The following is a 22,872-nucleotide window of genomic DNA, read 5'->3' on the forward strand; positions in this document are numbered from 1 at the left end:
TGAAGGCTAAAGTAATCATTGTTTATTTAAAGGATCACATAGTTTTCTCCAAGAAATGAGCAGATCATTTTGATTATCTAACAATGATTTTTGAAAGGTGTAGGTCGGATTGGTTATTGCTTAAAATGAAGAAATCTATATTTTCAAAAACCAAGGGTAAAATTCTAGGGCATATTGCATCCAAAGAAGGGACCAAAATTGATCCAAGTCATGTTGAAGCCATACAAAACCTGTAATTACCTACAAGTAAGACTAGTGTCCATACTTTTTAATGGTAAGGTGAAATTTTTGAGAAGAGGTGTACTAAATTCTTTGAGCTAACAAGGAATCTCTCAACAATGATGAAAAAGTTGACATCCTTCAAATGGATAGAGGAGGGAAAAAAGGCATTCACACAAATAAAGAAGGCCATTAGTAGATCTCTAACATTAGCATATTCAACCTTAATAAAGACTTCATTATTTATTGTTACATGATAGAACACAATTGTTTGCTATCTTAGAAAAATGACAAGAATATCAAAGCTCCAATCACCTTTATGAGAAATAGTTCTGAAGATAACGAGATGAAGTACTCAACTCTAGAAAAACATGTATGTGGTAATGCTCACTTCTATGTTTCGACATCTCATACTATAGTGATGGTTTTAGACACATCAATTATGACAATCTCAACTTAATAGGAATTGAGATTCAAAAGAGGGAAATGGATTGCCAAAGTTTAGGAATATAACCTAGCAACCAGATCCACTAAATTTCTTTACAATAGGGGATTGTGTGTTGAAGTTATTAAAAGGAATGACAAGAGCAAGAGTCTTCTACAATACTAAAGAACCTTCCACACAAATGAGAATCAATGAAAAATTCTATGCTGCCAATAATGGTAGAATGCATACAAGATACTGTAATGTACAAGTGAACCCTTGTTTATATGGACACGAATGAGACATGGGATACCATACAATTATGACACTTGTGGTAATTATATGACTTGAGACACAAAAAGTAAATTCAAGTATATGCCCTAAGTAAACTTAACTAGCTAGGTGTGTATAAGTCCTAAAAGGGATCTTGTTCCAACACTTACCTTCAGTGCAATTCAAGGAGGAAAAAGAAAATAGCAAATATCTCATAGATGGGCCCCAACAACAAGGCTTGATGAGGTACTCATGTACAAAAGATCTTTGTCAAAGGGAGAAGAGAAGAAAAGTTAGAAAACCTTTGGGAGAAAACTCCACACCAAAAGAGAGAAAACATGTACAAGTGAAGGAAGGAGGACTCACACTAAAGAGCAATGGGATGATTAGGAGGAAATCCGAACTTGGTCATCAATTCTTGAAGCCAAAAAACTCTAGGCTAATCAAAATTGTACCTCGATACTTAGCCTTTGTCAATGATAATACGATAGTTGTTTGCATTTTTGCAATACCATGCAATTAGATTAGAACTAGGGGAAAATACAAAACTAGAGTAGGCTTTTGATCATTAACATCACCAACCCAATCTAAGTCAATGAATCCCACAACCAAGAAACTTTTGATGTGCAGTGAATGACAAAATGTGATGTGCCTTGAATATACCTCAAGATACGTTTGGTTTCCTTTTAATAACTGTCATGACCACAAAGGAAATTTTAGGACACTTGTGTGTCAAGTACAAAAGATTGCCAACCAACTACTAATAAAATGTAGCATCGTGGGTGTAGTGTACTAGGTAGGCACTACAACACTTGCTTGAAATGGCGTGGAGGTAGGCTTGCAATTAGCGATTCCAAATCTTTTTGAAGCAAACCAAGAGCATAATTTTACTTAAAAAAAATCCCTTGGAAGTCTAAAGAACTTTAAGACCAAGGAAGAAATGTATAAATCAAATATTTTAGCAATAGGAGCAGAGGTCTTGGAATAGTTATTGTCTTCAACTTGTGAAAACCCCTTAGCCACAAGATGTGCCTTGTACTTATTAATAGAACCATCTTTTGAGTATTTGGTTCAATATACCCACTTATCATTAACCAATTTTCTAACCTTGGGAAGAGGACCAAGATCCCATTTGTGATTCTTCATTAAAGAAAAATATTCCTCGGCCATAGTTGTGTCCCACTTTGGAATATATGCCACATCCAAAAACTTATGAGGATCAATTGAAAGGCATGGCTCAAAAGGCTAACACCTATTGTTTGTGAATGAATATGATGAGGCATGGTAGGATCACCAACCAAAGGCCCAATTGCTCTTAAGAGTAGTGTGGGTCTAAAGGGGCTAATATGATGGTGCACTAGGAGGAAGAGGTGGAATTGGAATATCATCACCCTCAAGAAGAATAATATCCTCAAGAAATGAAAGAGGAGTAGGAAGTGGGGTAGAGGTTGGTTATGGAGAATCCTTTGAAGTGAAGTGCTCATCAAATTGAACATCTTGTCATAAAAAGACATCTTGGGAAACAAGATCAAAAAGCTTGTAAGCCTTCATGTCCACGCAAAAGCAACAAAGATGAGTGGTTGGCCCTTCCTCTCCATGACTTTATGTTGACCATCATAAATGAATGCCCAAACTTCATTGCCATATTCTCTAAATGAAGAAACATTAGGATTGACATGGGTATAAGCCTCCTTGGGAGTTATGTGTCGAATTGCCTTGTCGGGCATATGGTTTTGTATAGCCTTTGACCCAAAAGTAGATGCCATGTTTTTTGTATCGAATCACGCAATTGACCATCTCATGCAATGGCTTGTTCTTTCATTTAGCCACACCATTTTATTGAGTAGTGTAGGGAACCATAAGCTGATGTTGAATACCATGCTCGATGTAGAAATCTCAAAATGCCTAGTTCACATACTCCCCCAAATTATATATGCAGATCCTTCTGATAGAAAGACCAAATTGCTTCTCCATAAATTATATGAAGCTCCTAAAAGTAGTGAAGGCCTCACTCTTGTATTTGAGAAAGTATATCCATGTGTGTCATGAGTAGTCATTAATAAGATGAGCACATGCTTGGCTCTTGAAAATGATGGAGTAAAAAATGACATAAGATCACTATGAACCAACTCAAGGGGTGCCTTAGCTGTACCTGAATACTCTTTTGTCCTTCCTTGGGTGCACATATCCCCATATCCGAAACGGATGTATTTGATATGGTCTGGAGACACATTGGATATTGTACCCATGCGTGCCCAAAAAACCTTGATTTTCCAACCATGCCATATACTATGTGATTTGATTTTTACAAATGACGTAAATCTATTTAAATTTAATTAAAAAAGCTTTGGTCATGCAATTTTTAATTTTTTGTTTTGGTATAAACAAAACCTACACCAAATGAGATAGACAACTGAAATGTTTTTCTATTTCAGTGATCCAATTTTTTGGGTTATCTTCCAATGCAACTCTTGTATTTTTGCATATTGTAACTTCTTAAATAAACTTATAATTATTTATGTAGCAATTATGTGTCTATAAAGAGTTCCCAGACTCGCCGCGAGTCAGGTGAGTTCGTCGAGTTGGCGAGTCGAGCCAAGCTCGGCGAGTTTTGTTGACTCGAGACTCGGACTCGGCGATTTTTGACCATAACTCGCCTGACTCGTGAGTTAGGCGAGTTATGGCAAAACTCGCTCCAAGACTCAGCCATGACAAGGCAATATTTTGACTTGCAAAAACAAAAAAAAACATGAAGTTGTTTGACAAGTTAGTCAGTCTGTCAGGATTCGTATATGGAATATTAAGTATAAGTGACATTTCCTTATGTCTTTTCTCTTTCTTATACTTTTAAGTTATATTCCATATATATTGTTAGGATGTTTGAGAGTGGTTTCAGACCTCCATGAGTTATAATGCAAAATCTAGTTTTTGGAGGATCCTTCAAATTTCCAGACTTAATCAAATTTCAGGCCATTTTAGGATCAGGATGACATTCCAGACTTTTAAGGCGAGTTCACTCTAACCTTGATGTAAGGGATGGGACCTAGGAGGACACTATGCATTCAACCAAGGTTTGATTTAGCAACTTGAAGCATGACCGGATAGTACACAAAAACCCTAGGAATGATCTAAATAACCCCTAATCACTTAATTGACCTAACCTCCTTCACTCCACCTTAAGGAGATCCACCTGACTTGATGACCTTTGAGAAACTCAATCCCTTCAATGCAAAGGCTAAGACACTAAAACAACCAACAACAAAACTAAAAGAGCTAACCCTAGAAAGCAAAAAGTGGGGGTCTTCATTTGCAATGGGCCGATGTGTGAGTACCTCACAACAGGGATGTTTCTTAAAATTTTGAAAAAAAGGGGTGAGTTTGGGATATTTTCTACTTGTCCCCACATCCCAAAAAATCCCCCCATGGGGCACAAGGTTATTTTTGGCAAGGGACATGCCTCTGGGGAGCATATTTTCAAACCCTTTTGGCCTCACAATACCCCCTTCCATCCAACATATATATAGCCTAAAAACTAAGAGGTCCAAGAAAGACCAAGGTCAACTATAGTCCCAAGGTAAAACCTACGTTCAACAAGCACACTATTTAATGCTACCATACACAAGCACTCCTTACAGTTTCCAAGTGAAGATGTTCATGACATCTAATGTTGGTGCTCCTAGAATTTCAATTTGGCCAAAGAAAATTCTAAATAGAAGCCCCAAACAAGTAGATACTCTACTCGCATGCCTTTCATGGCATAACAAGCTAGCACACATTATAATTGGGCTTTATTCAATAATGGGTGCATGAAACGAGTTTTAAATCGTTAAAAATCTCTTAATTTCAAGGGTTTTTTAATTTGCCGAGTCATTGCCGAGTCATAACCGAGTCACGAGTCGAGTCGGCCTTGCCGAGTCCAAGTCTGGGAACTATGGTCTATATTGCTTTTGAAATAATGAAAATCTCTAGTAACTTTGCGACACCAAAGAACCTTCCACACAAGAGAGAGGTAATGAAAAATGATATATTGTTAGTAATGATACAATGCTTAGGACACATTGAATTATCATATGATTTGAGATTAAAAAAAAAGTAAATGCAAGTAGATGCGTAAGTAAACTTAACTAAATAGGTGCCAATAGGGTCTAAAAGGAATTGGTTGGGTACTGAAATTTGTTGACATCAACATTGTATTAGTTATTGCTGAAGTAGAGACTGAAAAGATAGGAAACAAAAAGGTGAAATTGGAACATAACAGTCATTGGTACTGTTGATGTGTTTTTATGCACTATGCAACATAGAATAAAATACCAAAGGCATTCTATCCTCTCTTGATCAAAATATCCTCGGATGCTAAATTATGTGATCAACCAAGACTACTACAAGGTTTTTTATTGTCAGGTCTTGACATGTAGATAGCTCAATGGTTGATGTGATTGTTGGTAATCCAAGGGGGACTTACGTTGAACATGAATCTTGCTGGAACACGAAGACTTAACTCGGAAAACAAATAGCAAAAGGAATTAAGGGTTGAGAAACTAATCTAATCCTAAGAATGTAGGATCTAGTTGTTGATTAGGTGTGACCAAACCAAGCTTTGTTTGGCCATCAAGGAACAACTACACAAAACCTATGCAATTTCCTAAGGATGAACAAATAATTTTCATATCACCAATGCACATCAGCCACACAAGCAATGAGCATGAAGTAATAGAAGTTAAGCTTTCACACAAGTTCAGTTGACTACGCACTGCAATTTGCAATTAACAATCAACAAATTACAAGTAGTATGAACATTAGGTACACCATTCATCAACAATGATATCGGTCATTCATCTAACCAACTTTAAAGCAAATAAGAAGTAGAGACCATGCAACATGTTGAATTAACATAGAGAATTCACCATAACTTCAATGAAAACAAAATCTCTTACAACAAGATCTTGGCAACAATCTTTGCCTTCTCCTCCTATTCTAACTTCTACTTTAACTTCTAATTCCTAATTGCTGGCTGTTATCTATTTTCTATTAGTCTACTATTTTTAACCTTTACAAATGACAATTTGAACCTTTTATAGATAGCTCTTTACAATGAATGGCTCAGATTGATTCACAATCAATGACCAAGATTTTACAATAATACCCTAATTAGGGTTTGTTACAACTCCATTCTGGCCAATGAAATAGTTACATAGAATTGGACACATGTCTATCTTTGAATGTGAACCAATAGAAAATAGGTAATCTTGAATTTCGTGCCTCCATAGGTGAGTTAGGTGCATTGCATCTGGACATTCTGACATGAAGCCCTTTGGTTGGTGGAATGATGACTAGGTTGCAACCTCAGTCTACTTGGTGGGCTTGATACTTCATCACAGGTAAATTTGATGTTGAGCAACATACCTTGATATTAGCATCTCCTAAGCTTGGTGTGATGATGATGGGAAGCATCACCTTGGTCAAGTCGAATCTTTATCCTTGCTTACTTATCTTGCCTTTATATGATTGTGTGATCTCTCCTTTACACTTTGGGGTCTTGACCTCTTCATGTCGCCATGATGCAATGAGAGCATGAGAGCCTTGTGCAGATCCTCTCAAGTTGCAATTCTAGCCTTGGATGCCCCTTGTCGCTTGCTGATGAAGTTTTTCTCTTTTGAAGTTGCAATGATGTTGATATGCTTTAGAGTGTAGGATTCTAATCTTTCTTGGATCTTGGACCTTGACCTTGATCTCCACTTTGCATGGCTTGAGCTTGACCTTGATGTTGAAATACTCTCCTTGGAGCGCTGTTCTGGTCCTCCTACAATCAGACCTGCTGCTTTGCCCTTACCTGCGAAACAAACGTGTCAAATACATAAAATGCATACTAATCTTACCTATCTCCCCTCTCTATGTGCTTTGATTTGCCGGATTAAGTGATGTCTTCAGGTCTGATTGAAGTCTGATTTTCGTGCTTTTAGGACCTGACATCTTCATGGTCTGAGTTTTATTTGATTTCTTCATGATTGCTGGTCTGATCTGATGTTGGTTTGCACAAATTAAGGAGGGCGGCATTTTGATGTTGAATTGCACAACTATGGTGGCATTTTCCCTCTTGTTTACACAAAATGGATTTGCTTGATTGGAATCTTCCTTTCCATTTGCTCAAAATGAATTCCCTTGGTTGACATTTCATGGTTGATTTGCAGAATAGGGTGCAAATCTGAGGTCTATATGCACATCTTGAGGGCAGCGTTTCTTTCTCCATTTGCACTACCATTTCGGCTTTTCTTGCTCCATTTGCATTACCATTTCGGCTTTTCTTGCTCCATTTGCACAAACATGGCGCATTTTTGTGCCTCATTTGCACAAGGTGGCGGCTTTTGACTCTAAATTTGCACATCCTTGGCAGCATTTAGTGCTCATTTGCATTAGATCGGGCGGCAAATTCATCCTCATTTGCACAAGTTAATGTGCTTGGTTGGCTTTTAGGCCTTCATTCGTGCAATGTTGGCGGGATTTTGTGCTTGGTTTGTGCAACTTAACTTGCTAAGTCGGCATTAATGCCTTCATTTGCACAAGTTTGAGCAGTAAATTGAGGTTTGTTTGCACAAGTTAGGCAGGAAATTAAGGTTTGTTTACACAAGTTTTAGAAATAAGTTAGTGGATGGTGGGGTGCAAAAGTGAGATAATGCAATCAAAGATTAATAAGGAGACAAAATCCACAAAGTGATGGTGTCATGATGGACACGAGCATGATTCGCATGACCATGGTCTAAAGGTCCAAAGGCCCAAAAGTTGAGGTGTGTCAAAGGTAACACAAATGTGCAATTCATATGATAGTCAATAGGAGTAATTGGTAACAAGAGCATCATATGATTGTCAATAGGAGTAATTGGTAACAAGAGCTTTGAAGATATCACAAAATTGCAAAGTGTCTTGTTGGATACCGGGATGCAACTTTTGCAATTCTCATATGAGATTTAAAACACTAAAAGGGAGTTTCAAAGGTCATCTCCTTGGCACTTCAAAGTTGGGTTTTTAACCATCAGAAGTTTAAGGGCATGTTTTTCTGACTGCGCCATTCAGTTGCAGAGGGCGTAGAAAGAGTCATAATTTCATGGTTTCTGTAATATTATCTGGTATTTTGAAGAGTACCTAAGGTTCTTCAAAACTCTGTTGTTTGCAGAAACAATGCCATTGGATTTTGAGGTCTCATGTATCATTAGATTCAAGGTTTTAGTGCTAGGGCTTTGTTGCTGGATAAATGCCAAAAAAAAAAGCATGTCTTTTAGCTGAGGTAATGTTGACGTGTATTTTGTACACCATCATACACAGAATAAAATACCAATAGGCATCTTATCCTCTCTTGAGAAAATAGTCTCTAACTGCTGAAGATTCGCGTAAAGGATCAGTTAGGAAGACTCCAAGGTTCTTTTAGTAGGGTCTCTACGTGTGGACAAGCTTCCAGCGGTATGATGTGATTTGCTGTTTCCTCCAAGGGGCCTTACGTATTCCGAAAGTTCAAGATTTGCTAAACTAAGGAAACTATTCAAAAAAAAACAAAAGGAGTAGGGTTTGAAAGAGGTCTAATCTAGTCTAACCCTATGAATGACTTAGTATGGACAAGACTTGGCAAGATTCAACCAACTTCAATTTTGCCATAAGATAACAACTCAATTGAAATTAGTGCGATCTTCTAAGGTAATAAAATGATATTCAATGCATCAAATATCATGGACACTACCACGAAGGTACATATCCAAGATACAATAATGATTGAAGGTTAAGGGACTCAAAGTATTCTCCAGTTGACCACGCAAGGAGTTCCTACAATCAGCAAGAAGCTAGTGGTTTGGATTACGAATCCTACCAAAGATCAAGTCTCACACAATGTCCTTCAAACTAACAAGCTACTTTGATTGAGCACAATTCAAGTAAATCAAACAACCATGAAGATAACTCAAGAAATTTGCAACAAAACACCATAACTTCAATATTTCATTGATTTCCAAATCATCATGTACAACAATTGCTTGAATTCCTCTCTTCAAAACTCAATCTTGCTACAAAATAAAATTGCTTCTAACTCTAATCTCTCTTCTCTATTACATCAACTATTGACTATTACACACTCTTTTTATTGAAATGAAAAATGAGGGTATAAATAGCATCCTCAATTACAATGAAAGGTCCAGATTGAAAGTAGATCAACAGACAAGATCATGACACCTAAACCCTAATTAGGGTTTGTTACAAATGGCCTCCTTTTTACTGAACAATATTAAATGCATAGCCAAATATTAAATTTTGGCACAAAAACCTAGGAGACATAAACCAATGAGAAATAAGATGTCATGTCATCTGTAACAACCTTTCATCTAGAATCTTATTCCCTTTCCAATTCTCTTTCTTAGCATATGCAATGAATCTTGAAACGATTCCTTCGATTTTTGCAATTGGAATCTCGGGAAGATTCTTCACACTCTCTTCTAAGTGGATGACCTGATCGAATGCATCTAGAAGAGCTGCGTCCCATGAAGGTTCAAGTTCCTTCGTCCTTTCAATTAGGAGCATGGTGGCAAACATCTGATCATACTGCTCATCTGTAACATTTGCGTCCTTGCAAAAGATGACCTTGATTCTATCCTCTAGTTCCTGCATATCCACATCTGTCTCGACCTCGATCCTTCTGCCAAGAATGGTACGAAGTACCTCAAATACTCTGTCCTGGATAGGATTGATCACCTCCTCAACTTGGCCACATCTAGTACTGATGTCTTCAAAGAAAACACTCTTCATATGGAGTAAGGTTGACCAATGAAACAAACTGTGAGATTCTCCATCCAAGATCTTCTCTTGTGCTAAGACCTTCCTTGATGTGTGTCTAATAACTTTCAAGACAGGAATGATAACATCCTTGGTATGGGCGAATGCAGCGACTGTTATCATCAAATTGTGGATCATCTCAAGAACTTGGATAGCTTGATGAATAATCTTCATCATCCTTGTAACAAACTCTATGGCCACTGTATGAGATCTATCCATCCAATTACTTGTACGTTGGACCATGTTCCTGAATCTTTCTGCTTCATTGATTGATTGAAGCGGAAGTGCTTGCACTGGTGATCTAGCTGGATCCTGACGTCCCAAAGGTTCATTGATGTGACTGAAATATGTCCTCCATGCACCGACCTCTCTCTCAAGCTTTCTGTTCTTCTCCATTTCTTCTCTAAGCTTGTCTTTCAATGCCTCAAATGAATCGGTGGCATCATCTAAAGTCTGTTCTGCTGTAGAGGGTCCTAACTCAAAAGTCTGTATATCATATTCTTCTGCTAGGATCTCACCTTCATATTTGTCTGCTGCCGGTGTAGCTATCTGCAATTTCCTGGATCCAGTCTCATCCCGAATCATCTTGGACATCTTGGTAGCCTTTCTCTTCTCTGTTACTTCATGTGAGCGTCCAACAAGGCTCTCTAAATCAATTGCATTGTCCTCGTCCTCTACTACGATCACCTTGGTTAATCTTTCCTTCAACCAATCTGGGATAATCGATCTTGTTTCTTGAACTTGAATCTCTTTATGCACTATTTCTTCTTGTTTGGGAGGAGATGATATTTCATTGTCTTCTTTGTCTTCATCTAACTCATAGTCTTGGAGAGACCCATCTGGTGACCCATGCTGTGCCTGTCCTTCCTCCTGCCTATCGTTCTGTACCATCGACTCCATGGATTCTTCCACTTGAATTGTTCTATTCTCTGGTCTAGAAGAAGTACCGGATGATCGATCTCTGTTAGCCTCTTGTTTCTTCTTGGAAGATTCTCTCTTTCCAGGTCTCTCTTTCCTCTTCGAACCTCTTGAATGGAGATTGCCCTCACTGGCACATCGAAGGTTTCCTTCACCTGAATTTCTAGGATTAGGATTGCCTTCACTCACTCTAGCTCCACCTTCGGCAGGTTTCTCTTCCAAAGTGAAAGTCATGGCTATGCCTTGTTCTCTCAACTTCTGATGTTGTATGTCAACCCATCTGCGAGTACAAGACAAGACTGGTGCCATCAAAGTATCTAAATCCACGACCTCGGGCTCATTCCAATCTAACCTTATTGTTTTGCTTTCTCGATCATAGGAAGACTGGATATGTCTGCCACTGTCCTGAGCTTGGTCGGCCACTCTATAAATCTTGCATTTCCTGATGAAATCCAAAGGTAATCTGGAATGCATTTTTCGTTTCACTTCAAGATCATCTAAGAGATTCATCATAAAATCCTCAATCTGATACTCATGTCTAAACTTCCTGCCGACTGTCTCCTCTAAATGTCCACGTGGATCAAAGCTTTCTCTCAAAGCAAAAGATGAAAAAGAATACAAGACTAACTCCCTCTCTGCGTCATCCATAGCTAAAGCATTAGGACATACCTCAACTGAATTACCCAAAATGATAGGTACTGGAACTCCATTCTGATGTCTGTGTCTGAATGCCTTCACATATGCTGCCAATTGTCTTGTTACTTCAAGTAACACAATTCTGTCTGTCGGATATCTCGGCAACATGTATGGAGGTAAAGGACATCCATGCACTCTAATATAAGTGAACTTCGGAAACTGAATGAACCAAGCACCGTACCTCTTTATGAATTCCTGGGCATCCTGAGATAACCTGTTGTGAATTCCACCTTGCAACGTCCTTGTGATGTTCATCGTGAAAGTATCATTAACTAACTTGTAGTTGCTCCCTGGCGGATGATGCAAGTAGGCATAGGAATCACAAGCTCTGACCTCGCCGGGTCCTCTTCCAATCACTCCTCTGTGAGGTAGTCCTGCGTATTCAACACTCCTGATCAAGGCATAGATGACATATGAACTCATGTGGAAGGACTTAGTAGCCTTGAGTCTCCTCAACTGTACGTCTAAGCAATGGCTAATCATCCTAGCCCAATGTATCGTACCTTTTCCCTAAACGATCACCTGGATGAAGTAAAACATCCACTTCTCAAAATAGAAGGCATGAGGGGCTCCTGTAACTCGGTTGAGCATGGTAATCAAATCTCTGTACTCCTCTTGGAAGTCAATCCTGTGCGGTGTGTTCGGGACCTTACTCAGACGGGGACGGCTCTTAAGTAGCCAGTTCTTATTGATAATGCTTAGACAAGCATCTGGATCATCTTCGTACACTGATCTGGCTCCTTCTATGCTCTTGTATATCATGTCCCTGTGCTCTGGAAGATGAAAAGCTTCACTTATAGCTTCCTCTGAAAGGTACGCCAAAATGTTTCCCTCTTTGGACACGATCGTCCTGGACTGTGGATCATAGTGACGAGCACACTCGATCATCAACTCATGGCACTGAACAGCTGGAGGAAAGCCGGCCGCCTTAATGATGCCACTCTCTATTATTCTCCGGGCGACAGGTGATGGCTTGCCAATGTAAGGGACCTCTCGAAACTTCTTCGTGTTGAAGTTACCCAAGTTTGTATCTCCAATGTTGCTCCACTTCGACACGATCTTGGTCTCCACTTCTTCGGTCTTCTGATCTTCTTTCATGAGAGCTGAGCGACTGGTGGATGCTCCCGCCTTCGGGGTCGCCATACCTACACAACATTTCGTAATGAGAACTAGATTTTGCAATACATAACATAGATTAGAGAGATCAATTTTAGGAAACTTCATGATAAGTCTTTGAGTTATCATTTCCTAAAATGAAACGATTGAGCTAGGAATTCAAAATTCAAAATTCAAAATTTAAAATATGACGATGAATAAATAAAACAATAAAATCAAATCGCCATACCTCAAGAGAGAGCTAACTCTAGAATGCAAAAAGAACAAAATTCGCCTAGGCAAAATGATCGAAAATAGCCTTCAATGTAATCGCCCTAGCAAAATAGCAATTCGCCACCTTTTGTGTCCTTGACGTGATCTTCAAATTCCCCTTTTAACGTGATCTTCAAGTTCGCACAAATAAATCTCCAAGTCTCGCACCACCTTTGGATGATGCTAGCATCACCTTGGATGATAGTTCGCACCACCTCTCTTGGAATGAAATTCGCACTTCTCCCTTTGATCGCATATGAGATGAAAAAATGATAATGTGAAAATAATGATTTTCACCTCTCCCTTTATAGCGCTCACCTCACCATTCACCCTCAAGGCCGACTTGGTAAAAATAAGGCAATTTTAAACGATTTTTTAATAAAATAACAAGGCCGACCTTTAACATACCAAGCGCTCCAATCGATTTTTTTTATTAATTAATTAATTATTAAATGCCTTTTATTTCAATTAATAAATTTCGATTTTTTAACAAGGCAAAATAATTAAAATAATTAACAAATGCCAAACGCAATATTTAAATGCCATTTTTAATTAAATATCGATTTTGCTAGCATTTAAATAAATTCAAAAATGTTTATTTGAGCGCCAAAATATTTTGAAAATGAAGTACACGTACCTCATCGCCTTGGTCCCTTGGAGAGGGACAGGAGCGATCCATCATGTTGGTCTCGATTTTTGCATTTTTTGACATTCAACCTCTGCATTTCTACGTTCAAATCATTATTTTTGTCGGGTCCTTCGAGTTTGATTGACTTGCATGTGTGAAGAGATGCCCTTGGATGTAATATCGCCCTGGTCCCTTGGAGAGGGACAGGAGCGATCCTTGTCTTTTCTCCATTTTAAGCTCAAATTGGTAATATTTAACGTCCATTTCCCTCTGCATCGCCTTCCAAATGATGTCTAAAACCATGTGCGACTTTATCTTAACGTGATCTTCAAAGGATATCATGTGTTTTGGCAAATATCGCCCTGGTCCCTTGGAGAGGGACAGGAGCGATCCTCATGTCCTGGCTCAAATTTGTAAACATTTGATCTTCGTTCTTCGTTCATTGTCTTCCAAAGGTCGTCTTTAATTTCGCCAATCCTTGCATGGTCTTGATTTTGAAGGAGCATGAGTGTTTTTAATGAAATCGCTTTGGTCCTTGTCCAAAGGACAGGAGTGATATAGACTCCTTAGCTTGATTGATAACATTTGGACGTTCCAAACTTTGATATATCACTTTCAAAAGACGCCTTGAACCTTGTATGACCTCGTGAAGTCTTGGCCTTACGTGATTTTTGCATGAATTAGCCAATGCATTCAATATCGCTCTGGTCCCTTTCTGAGGGACAGGAGCGAAGTTCAACATTTTGAGCTTGTCTTTACCTTTTTCAACTTGCAATTGTCTTCATCGTGTAGAATGAAGCCTTTTCGATTCCCTTGGATACTTGGGACGTGATCAACTTTCAAATTTCATGTCCTTATACAAATTTCGCTCTGGTCCCTTCCTGAGGGACAGGAGCGAACTAGGGATTTGAGTGCAAATTCCTTCAACGTGACGACCTTTGTAACTTCGTGCTTGATTGAAATGCCTAGAAATACCCTTGCCACCTTGTTCCTTGTCTTGGAGTGTCTTGAATTTTGAAGGGACGACAATATAACCATTATATCGCCCTGGTCCCTTGGAGAGGGACAGGAGCGATCTTACTCTTGTGGGCTTTATTTCACTTCGTCATCTTCAAAATTTATATTCAACGGATTCGTCATGTTCCATTTCATTCATCTATGCCTTGGGATCCACTCAAAATGGGCAAGAAAATCATCTATAACAAAAATCGCTCTGGTCCCTTCCTGAGGGACAGGAGCGAACTAGGCATTTAGGGTCCTTTGTTGACTCTTCAAAATCTTCAATTTGTCTTCAATAGTTTCATTTCACCTCCTTCCTTGCCATCAAACATAAACTTGACTTGATCTTTGTCTGAATTTTGCCCTATGAAGAATATCGCTCTGGTCCCTTGGAGAGGGACAGGAGCTAAAATGTACTTCGCCCTGGTCCTTGACTGAGGGACAGGAGCTAAAATGTACTTCGCCCTGGTCCCTGACTGAGGGACAGGAGCGATTTTGGCATTCTAGACCATTTTTCTTCATGTTTGCTCTTCAAGTTATATTCATTTGACAAAACATCTCCCTTTGGACCTCTTCAAATTGTTAAGTCGTTGGAATCCTGCAAGGACAAAGCAATATTTGATTTGTAGCTCCGGTCCTTCACTGAGGGACAGGAGCGATTTTTCTCCTGGAGGTATTTCTGTGTTCGTGAAAATCTTCAATTTATATTCAATGGAAAGATCTCGCCTTTCTTCATCACTTCCAACTCGAAATTCATCTTGGTCCTGCAGGAATAGTAAGATATTTGAAAACGAGCTCCGGTCCTTCACTGAGGGACAGGAGCGATTTTGCTCCTACAGGCCAAAATATCATGATTTTACAAGTTTAATCAATTCCCAAGGCAAAAACCAACCATTCCCAATGCCCGGGATCAAAAATCAAAAAAGTCAAAATTTGGTCAAAATTAGTCAATTGGACAAAAATTCACATTTCATCCTCAATACTTAGACAAATTTAAGCTCTGCACTCAAAATTCCAATTGAAAATAGACCATTCTGGCGAACTCATTGCATTCAAAATTTGCATTCAACGAAAGAAAGCTCAAAAGCTCTCAAAACTGACTGGATTCTGGCTTGAAAAGACGTTAATTAAAACCCTAAGGCTAGACCCTAAATCCAGACAACTGACAGACTAACAAAACCTTAAAAAGCAAAGCGAAAGGCGAGCGAAAAACGAGCAAAAAGAGGGGGTCCCCATTTGCAATGGGGCGATGTGTGAAATGGTCACAACAGGTAACTAGGCTTTTGTTCTCAGTAAAAATGCTGTTTAAAAAGGCTGTGTGCCTAGGGTTTTCAGCATGAGCTAAGGTTTTCAGCAGGCACTAATATTTTCAATAAAATATCAAGTCTCCACAATAGGAAGCTTGCACAAGGAATTATAGGTGAAGGTGGTAATCTCAAGTTTTTGGAAGTCCCAGAAGTAGGAGTCTACAACATCGGATGGGCCTGTCAACATTCCAGAGTAGCTATTTTTGTCTATTGTTATTTCGGGAAAGCTGCTTTCAATAAATAGGTTTCTAGAAGGTTTATTTATAGGCATGTTATTTTTAGCCAGAATCTATTTATAGATTCCCTATCCCTGTAACAATTTTCTTCAGGCAATTTAGAGCTTACTTAGCTTGCAGGCATTTTTTTAAAGCAGAAACTTCAGTTAAGTCGTTTTCATTTTTATTTTGCTTTGCTTGCAACCATTGTATTTAGAGCAGAAACTTCAGTTAAGCTATTCTAGTATTTATTTTTTAATAAATTGCTTTGCCATATGATAACTGACTGATGAGCATGCAAATCTTTGTTAAAACCAATAAATCAGTGCTTATGCACTCAGGTTTTAGAATAGTAATTTTTATAGCAAATTGTTATTGAAATTATTGTTCAACTTATGTGTGTGTGTGTTATGTCTTGTGAAAGCTTTAGTGAATTGAATATAGATTAGTGATTAGTAAAGACTGTATATTACAGTTGTCATTAATGTGATTGTTGTAGCTTAGTTTAGCACTCTCAATTGTTTAATTTACAAATCTTGTCGTGAATTTCCAATTCAGTTTTTGTGTACACTCACTTTCAATGTTTTCGTTTTAGCCAAAAGGTTTGTGCATGTTTGGGCTATCACAAGTTAGGTCGCCAGATGTCATCTTAAGATATAAAAGCTCCCGTTTGTGTGTTGAAGAGCTGTTGCAGCCTTGTGTTCATAATTGAGAACAAAAAGATAGGGCAGGTTAAGTTTGCTTGCACTGCATGATTAAACCCCAGAGAAAACTTGTGGATATCGAAAAGCTGTAAATTTGTCCATAATTTATTTTCAAGGGTTTTTTTATTCAAGTATTTCCTTTAAGGGAGCTAAAAAGCTTACAAGATTGTCTTCTTCATCTCAAATTCGTACTACAAGTATCAAGGTTTCTCCAGGCATTGAAATCAAATTTATGTTTAAAAGATAACTGTGAAAGTAGTTTCAACTTACAATTTTCCAGTGTAATAACTTTTACTTGCAGGACACCAAGAAATAACTAGAGCCGATATTCTATAGGTGCCATTGCTGCAGGAAATGTTCTTTATCTGTTAAAGATGGGCTCGTGTAAACTGTTGTACGTCAGCATAAAATTCAATTTGATATGTGTTTTTCTTATCTGAAGTAAATGACTATGTGGAGGATCTATTTGACTGCAGTAGAAGACTTAACTTTTTAATCTTTAGAACATCTGTACTGACTAACCATTTAAGGTTAGAGTCACATCCTGGTTTGAGTTTGTTTCAACTAAAATTTGCAATACTTTACAGCTTACTTATAGGTGCTTAATAGGCTAAAATTGAAACAGAGGCTGGGCCTAGTATTGTGAGACACATTTTTCTTCTCACAGTCCATTTTTCTCTTGACAGACTCAGAAAGTGTATACAAAATCTGAAGTTGCATGGCACAACAAAAGTACTGATTGTTGGATCATTATAAAGGACAAGGTTTGTTGTGTGTCATATTTTATAGTTTCAAGCTTTGCTCTGGGGTGCTTAAGATTTGCCACGATGATAATTCTGATGGTCAAGCAGTGGAGATGTTTAGGTGATAATGATAATTCTGATGGCCAACCACTGCAGATGTTTAGGTTGTATGACTGTACTTTTTCATTGGTTTTTTTTTGAGCTGAAATATTACGAAGTGCAGGTATATGATGTAACTTCCTATGTAGAGGAGCACCCAGGTGGAGACTCAATACTAGCGCATGCTGGTGATGACTCTACTGAAGGCTTTTATGGGTCAGTATAGCACTAGAAGTTAATTAACATGTTTGAAATGTATCTGTAGTCTCTGGATAGTTTAAAACATGGTTAGTCTATCATGCTAGTTTGGATTGATATTATAATTTATTAGATTATTGCTGCTTCTGCCTTGCAGCCCACAACATGCTTCGAGGGTGTTTGACATGGTGGATGAATTTTACATTGGAGATTTGAAGCAGTAGGACAAAGCAAAATATTGCCTTATCGTCATTACCATTTCAATTTTTTCAAAAAGACAAAAAATCACACATTGTACGAGATCAACATGACTCATTTTAGTTCTCTTGGAGGCAGTAAGACTATATGCATGATTTAAGTGTTAGAATTCAATGATTGAATATCTAATATTGATGTCTGGGGATGATGATAATGTTCTTTACCAATATTTGAGCCCTTACCATTTCAATTTTTTCAAAAAGACAAAAAATCATGCATTGTAGGAGATCAACATGACTAATTTTAGTTCTCTTGGAGGTAGTAAGACTATATGCATGATTTAAGTGTTAGAATTTAATGATTGAATATCTAAAATTGATGTCTGGGGATGATGATAATGTTCTTTACGAATATTTGAGCCCTACTTACTTTGGTCACTTATATGACTACCTTTCTTTTTATTTCAAATTCAATTGAAACATGAATTATTTTTCAAATCAAAAGGTGTAGGATGCAACAAAGTAAGAAAAATTGAAAAAGAAAAGACATATCAAGGAAGAAGGTTGCATGTTCAATTTTCTAATCTTTTGTAGACCTAGCCCTGGATTGTTCAAGACTGGCCACAACATGGCTTTGCTCACAGAATCATGAGGTTGAAATTTGAGGGGGTTTGGGTGGGTAAGTTTTTGCAAGAGTGACAATTTCTGGGGTGCTTGCTAGGCACAGGCTTAAAAAAAATATGATCACCCTTTATATCCGTCTTTGATCTTTTGTCCAAAAAATGATTATTCTTTACTTATGATTCATCCTCACGAGCCTTTTCCATAATCCATTGTTTTAAAATTGATGTTCAAAACACACCATAACAAAGTTGATTTGTTGCGACTTTGCTTTGCTTTATCTATTCACATTTTTCAATTGGAAGATTCTGTATTCCCATTTTGCTTTGTCGTATTCCAAATCTGCATTTAGTAGATTTTTTTTTAATTTATAATATTACAAAAACATTTAGTCATGATGTGGATGCTTTAATCTAATCAACACTTAAATAACCATTAAAGATATATTTGAGCAGTGTTTATACTTGCAGACAATTAGCTAGCTCAAATTGATTGGATAACATCGATTAAACGGTATGGAGCTCCTCATAATCTCGCTCAAACAAGTTCGTACATCATGTCTTTTTATGAATAGCCCTCGTAAAGTTACTAACTACCATGATTCATTACTCCGAGACATTGCATTCATATGCTGACAACTGTTGTTCAAATACAATATATTTTTATGTGATATTGATTGTTGATGTATATTGTATATCAAGTATTCTAACCATTGGATGGTTTGAAAGTGCATTTTTTTGTCAGTTGTTTTTATCAAAAAATGTAGTAGTCAACTCTTCGTTCACAGAAATTAAGGGAACTATCAGGATTTGTCACTTTGTTTTTAAATGTGAGGTGATCAGAGTTGCCCAAAATAAGCTGAACAATAACCGTGCATTTGTCACTAAATGTGAGGTTATCATAGATAAATGTGAGGTTATCATAGATCCAGAATAGTTTGAACAATAGCAGGTTATCATAGAAGTCAACATGATGGGAATGAGATGGGGGTATGAAAACCTGAGACCTAACACTTGTGAAGAGACTTTATATAGAGAAATACATGTCACTACTGAATCATTCATGCAATATGATCTTGTATTTTATACTCACAACATTAACTAAAACTTACAAAAATAAAAATGGGTGTCAAATATCAGGAGCTTTTGTTGTCAATGTGATACATCACACAGATCAGCTCGGATAGAGAACAATTTAAGTCAGAATGATAGAGGTATCCAGGTATCTTCAATGCCCATTTATTGCATTAGTTTTGAAAATTGCTCTTCTTCCTCATTTTGTCTGACAGGTACTGATCCATGGTTTGAATCTACATTATTATTCTATTGCTGTCAATTATCAGAAAAATGAACTTGAAGAAAAGATGCTTCTCAATTTACACAAGAAGAAATGGACTGATGGTCCGACCCTTCAACGCTTTGATTCTCATGCTAAAACAAATGAACAAACAGTTCAGGTGTGGAATCATGTGTACAAAAAATTTCCTGAAGTTCTTTCATACCATAAGTATGTTCTCATCTGTATATGTACATTTACAATCTCATTCTAAATATTGTGAACAATACATGCAGGAAATGCTTAACTTCGCAGTGAAGTATGACAAAGCCGTACAAGAAGAGGACTAGCTGCCTCCTGAAAAACTTGTTATTGCGAATGTTGGCAGAGAAAATGCCAAAAAAGATCTAGAGGAGCATGTTGCAAATTTGATGTCTTCAAATATAGTTCAAACCCTAGGCACCATGCTTGATGCAGTTGTTTTTTAAGTTTTAGGAAATTACAGAATATAGTGAACATCTTTTTCTTTCATTTACAGAAGAACACACAGCATATTGGACAAGTGGGTCATGCCTCTAAGATGGTGACTTGATTATTGAACTTATGGACTGTTTATGGCTGAGATCATGTTATCAAAGGAATCAGGATATTGGATGCTTATATATTATGTTTAGTTTACTTTCTAGTCGAAGGGATTTGATGTGCGAAAATTTGATAAAATAATGTAAGTAAATCCATCAGCTGGCTACTGGTGTGAGCCATGAGTACAGCAGTAATGGATTGTTCCCTTTGAGTTGAACTACTGGGTTCGGGTTCATGAAAACATTTATATAGTTTATGTACAAACTCGAAGAAATTTGATTAACCAAAATTGAAGCTGGGGAATGTGTGCAATTATGACCTGGAGATTTACTTCAGGTGTACACCAGCAATGCCTTATATTTACTTATTCAGCAAATGCAATAAATGTGTGAAATTAATGATTGCGTGTTAAGTGTAGCTAAATGCTTACTGAAATGGTACGGGCTAATCTCCACACAAAATGGCACTCCAAAAAAACTTCCAAATCTGCAAAACATAGTGTTTTTTTGGTCAGATTTTTTGTGGTTTAATAGCAGTGGGGATGCAGAGCATGAATATTTAACTCCTGAAAATTTTGCAGAAATCTGCTGTGTTTTGTGTTCTTTGGAAACTGTACGGCTTGCTGTTTAGTGTGGAGTTTAGCTGCTTCCAATACTGAAATTCAATGACCAATGGATGTCGATTCTCTTTGTAATTGCTCTTTTTTAGATCTTTTAGATTAAGATTTTTGGATCTCTATGCACATAACTACTCACCATGTGGTCGTTTTAATTACCCAAAAACTGAAACAATAGATAAAAGCTCATAACTCATGATTAAACCCAAAAAAATTCGTAAAACTTTGATGTACCATTTACGAACTTAGGGTATGTGAAGTTAGGGTGGACAACTATTAGGTCCTTTCCCCTTCAAAAATGAAAAAATTGAAAAAGTATCTATAACATTGTTTATTTAAAAGATAAAATAAAATATTTTTTTAATAGAATTTATGGTAGTAAAGTCTTTGATTTAGGGTTTTACATATCATGAAAATTTAACAGGTGTAACAATTTTAAAGTTTCGTAATGTACCTAAGTCGGAATGACATATAGGTACTTGTACAAAAGAAATTCTATTTTTGTGGACTATTAATATGTATACACTATTTTTTGGTTAAGTTGTAAAATATAAAAATTATATGTTGCCAAAGGAAACAAAAAATTGATGTAATTAAACATTGGTTTATTAGATTGTACAAGTAATGATGAAATATTGATCTAGTATCATTTAATAAGTAATAATTTAGTACAAGTTTTATATTTGCAACTTATTTTTATTTATCTTGTACAAATTTTGTTGAATATGAAGTCCAATGGACACTTTCATTTCCCTCCATTTGACAATGTGTTCATGATGTAAGGGCATCGAGTTGTTTAGTCTTTTTTTTAGTTTTAGTTTTGTACGTGCATATCTTGTCGCCACATCAACAGGAAGTTGAACAAAATAAATTAGCTACCTTCGACAAAATGGAGTTGTTTGATTAATGAGTGGTGAAAAGAATTAGTTACGAAGGGTAATGTACCAGTTGGGAGAAGTTGAGCAGTTTGGGAGAAATTGAACCGAGAGTTAAATTGGGCAAACAGAGGTAGAAGAAGGCATTTGATAGATTAGCGTGGGCGTCGAAAGGAAAGAGGCCGATAGGCCAATCGAAAAGAAGGCGATTTGGATGGAATGAGAAGAGGCCAGAATTGGCAGTACAAGAAGAGGAGAATCGTAGTTGATGAGGTGTGTTCATAATCGGAGCAAAACAAAGAGCCCTGAATTGGCCGAATGAGAGGAGAATGAATAACAGTGGAGTAAGTCAAGTTCGAAGGCCCTGATAGAAGGCAAGAGACTGTAAGAAAAGAGGGAGTTGGTGGTTGAATATAGGCCAGCCATAATCCAACGGTAAACAGGAGGAAGAATAAAACACAAAGAAAGTATTGAGGAGAATAAAGGAGGATACTCGAGCTCATAAAAAGGTTAGAGCTGAAGGGTGAAGAGTACATGAGGAGGTGTGTAGAGATAGGAAATAAATGTAGATTGTGATGAATTGTAGAGGTTTGTTTGAATGCAGAGAGGATGTCCTCCAAACAGGTGTGTGGCCAAATAGTTGAATGTAGATATCTATTATTGTATGTAATCTTCATCGTATGTTGAGCGATAATAAAGATAAGGTTTTGTTTACATCTATCTTGTTGATTGTTAATGTTGTCTCTTATTCTTTATGTAACATGGTACTAAGTAATTAGTTCAATATATTTATGTTATCAAATTTTGTTATTCTCTATTCTGTTCCTGTCACAGTTTTGATAGAAAGCCAGTAGAAATTGATTGTCTTCCTGAACTTCCTATCATTATTGCCTGAGTGTTGAATGTGTGTTTGGGGTTTAGCCTTGGCATCCCCATCATTGGTATGTGTGCTTGGGGATTAGCTTGGGCTGCCCCATCGGTTCATATTCCATTTGAAGGCTTATTTTAAATCACACAGACAATGTAATTCTTTATTGATATATAGTTTAAGTAGGCTATTGTTGAGTCTTCAGACATGTAGTGCCGCGGTTAAAACACTTCGTTGGT

The 22,872-nt window shown here is 37.3% G+C and overlaps 1 protein-coding gene across 3 annotated transcripts in view; it reads left to right on the top strand.

Moving 5' to 3' along the window:
* LOC131079726 (cytochrome B5-like protein) overlaps positions 1-20,672 on the top strand; it is a 29,184-nt gene extending 8,512 nt beyond the window's left edge. The window contains exons 3-7 of one of the 3 annotated variants that reach the window (XM_058017759.2): positions 17,246-17,323; positions 17,526-17,617; positions 17,757-19,638; positions 19,760-19,873; positions 19,989-20,672. In XM_058017759.2, the coding sequence (XP_057873742.1) occupies positions 17,246-17,323; positions 17,526-17,617; positions 17,757-17,823 (237 nt within the window). In that variant the 3' untranslated portion in view covers positions 17,824-19,638; positions 19,760-19,873; positions 19,989-20,672. Of the gene's footprint in view, positions 1-17,245; positions 17,324-17,525; positions 17,618-17,756; positions 19,874-19,988 lie in introns of all 3 variants that reach the window. The other 2 variants (XM_058017760.2, XM_058017758.2) reach the window with 2 other exon arrangements.
* Positions 20,673-22,872: the final 2,200 nt, after the last annotated feature.

Source organism: Cryptomeria japonica, chromosome 1, assembly GCF_030272615.1.
Source record: "Cryptomeria japonica chromosome 1, Sugi_1.0, whole genome shotgun sequence".
NCBI classification, from domain to species: domain Eukaryota; kingdom Viridiplantae; phylum Streptophyta; class Pinopsida; order Cupressales; family Cupressaceae; genus Cryptomeria; species Cryptomeria japonica.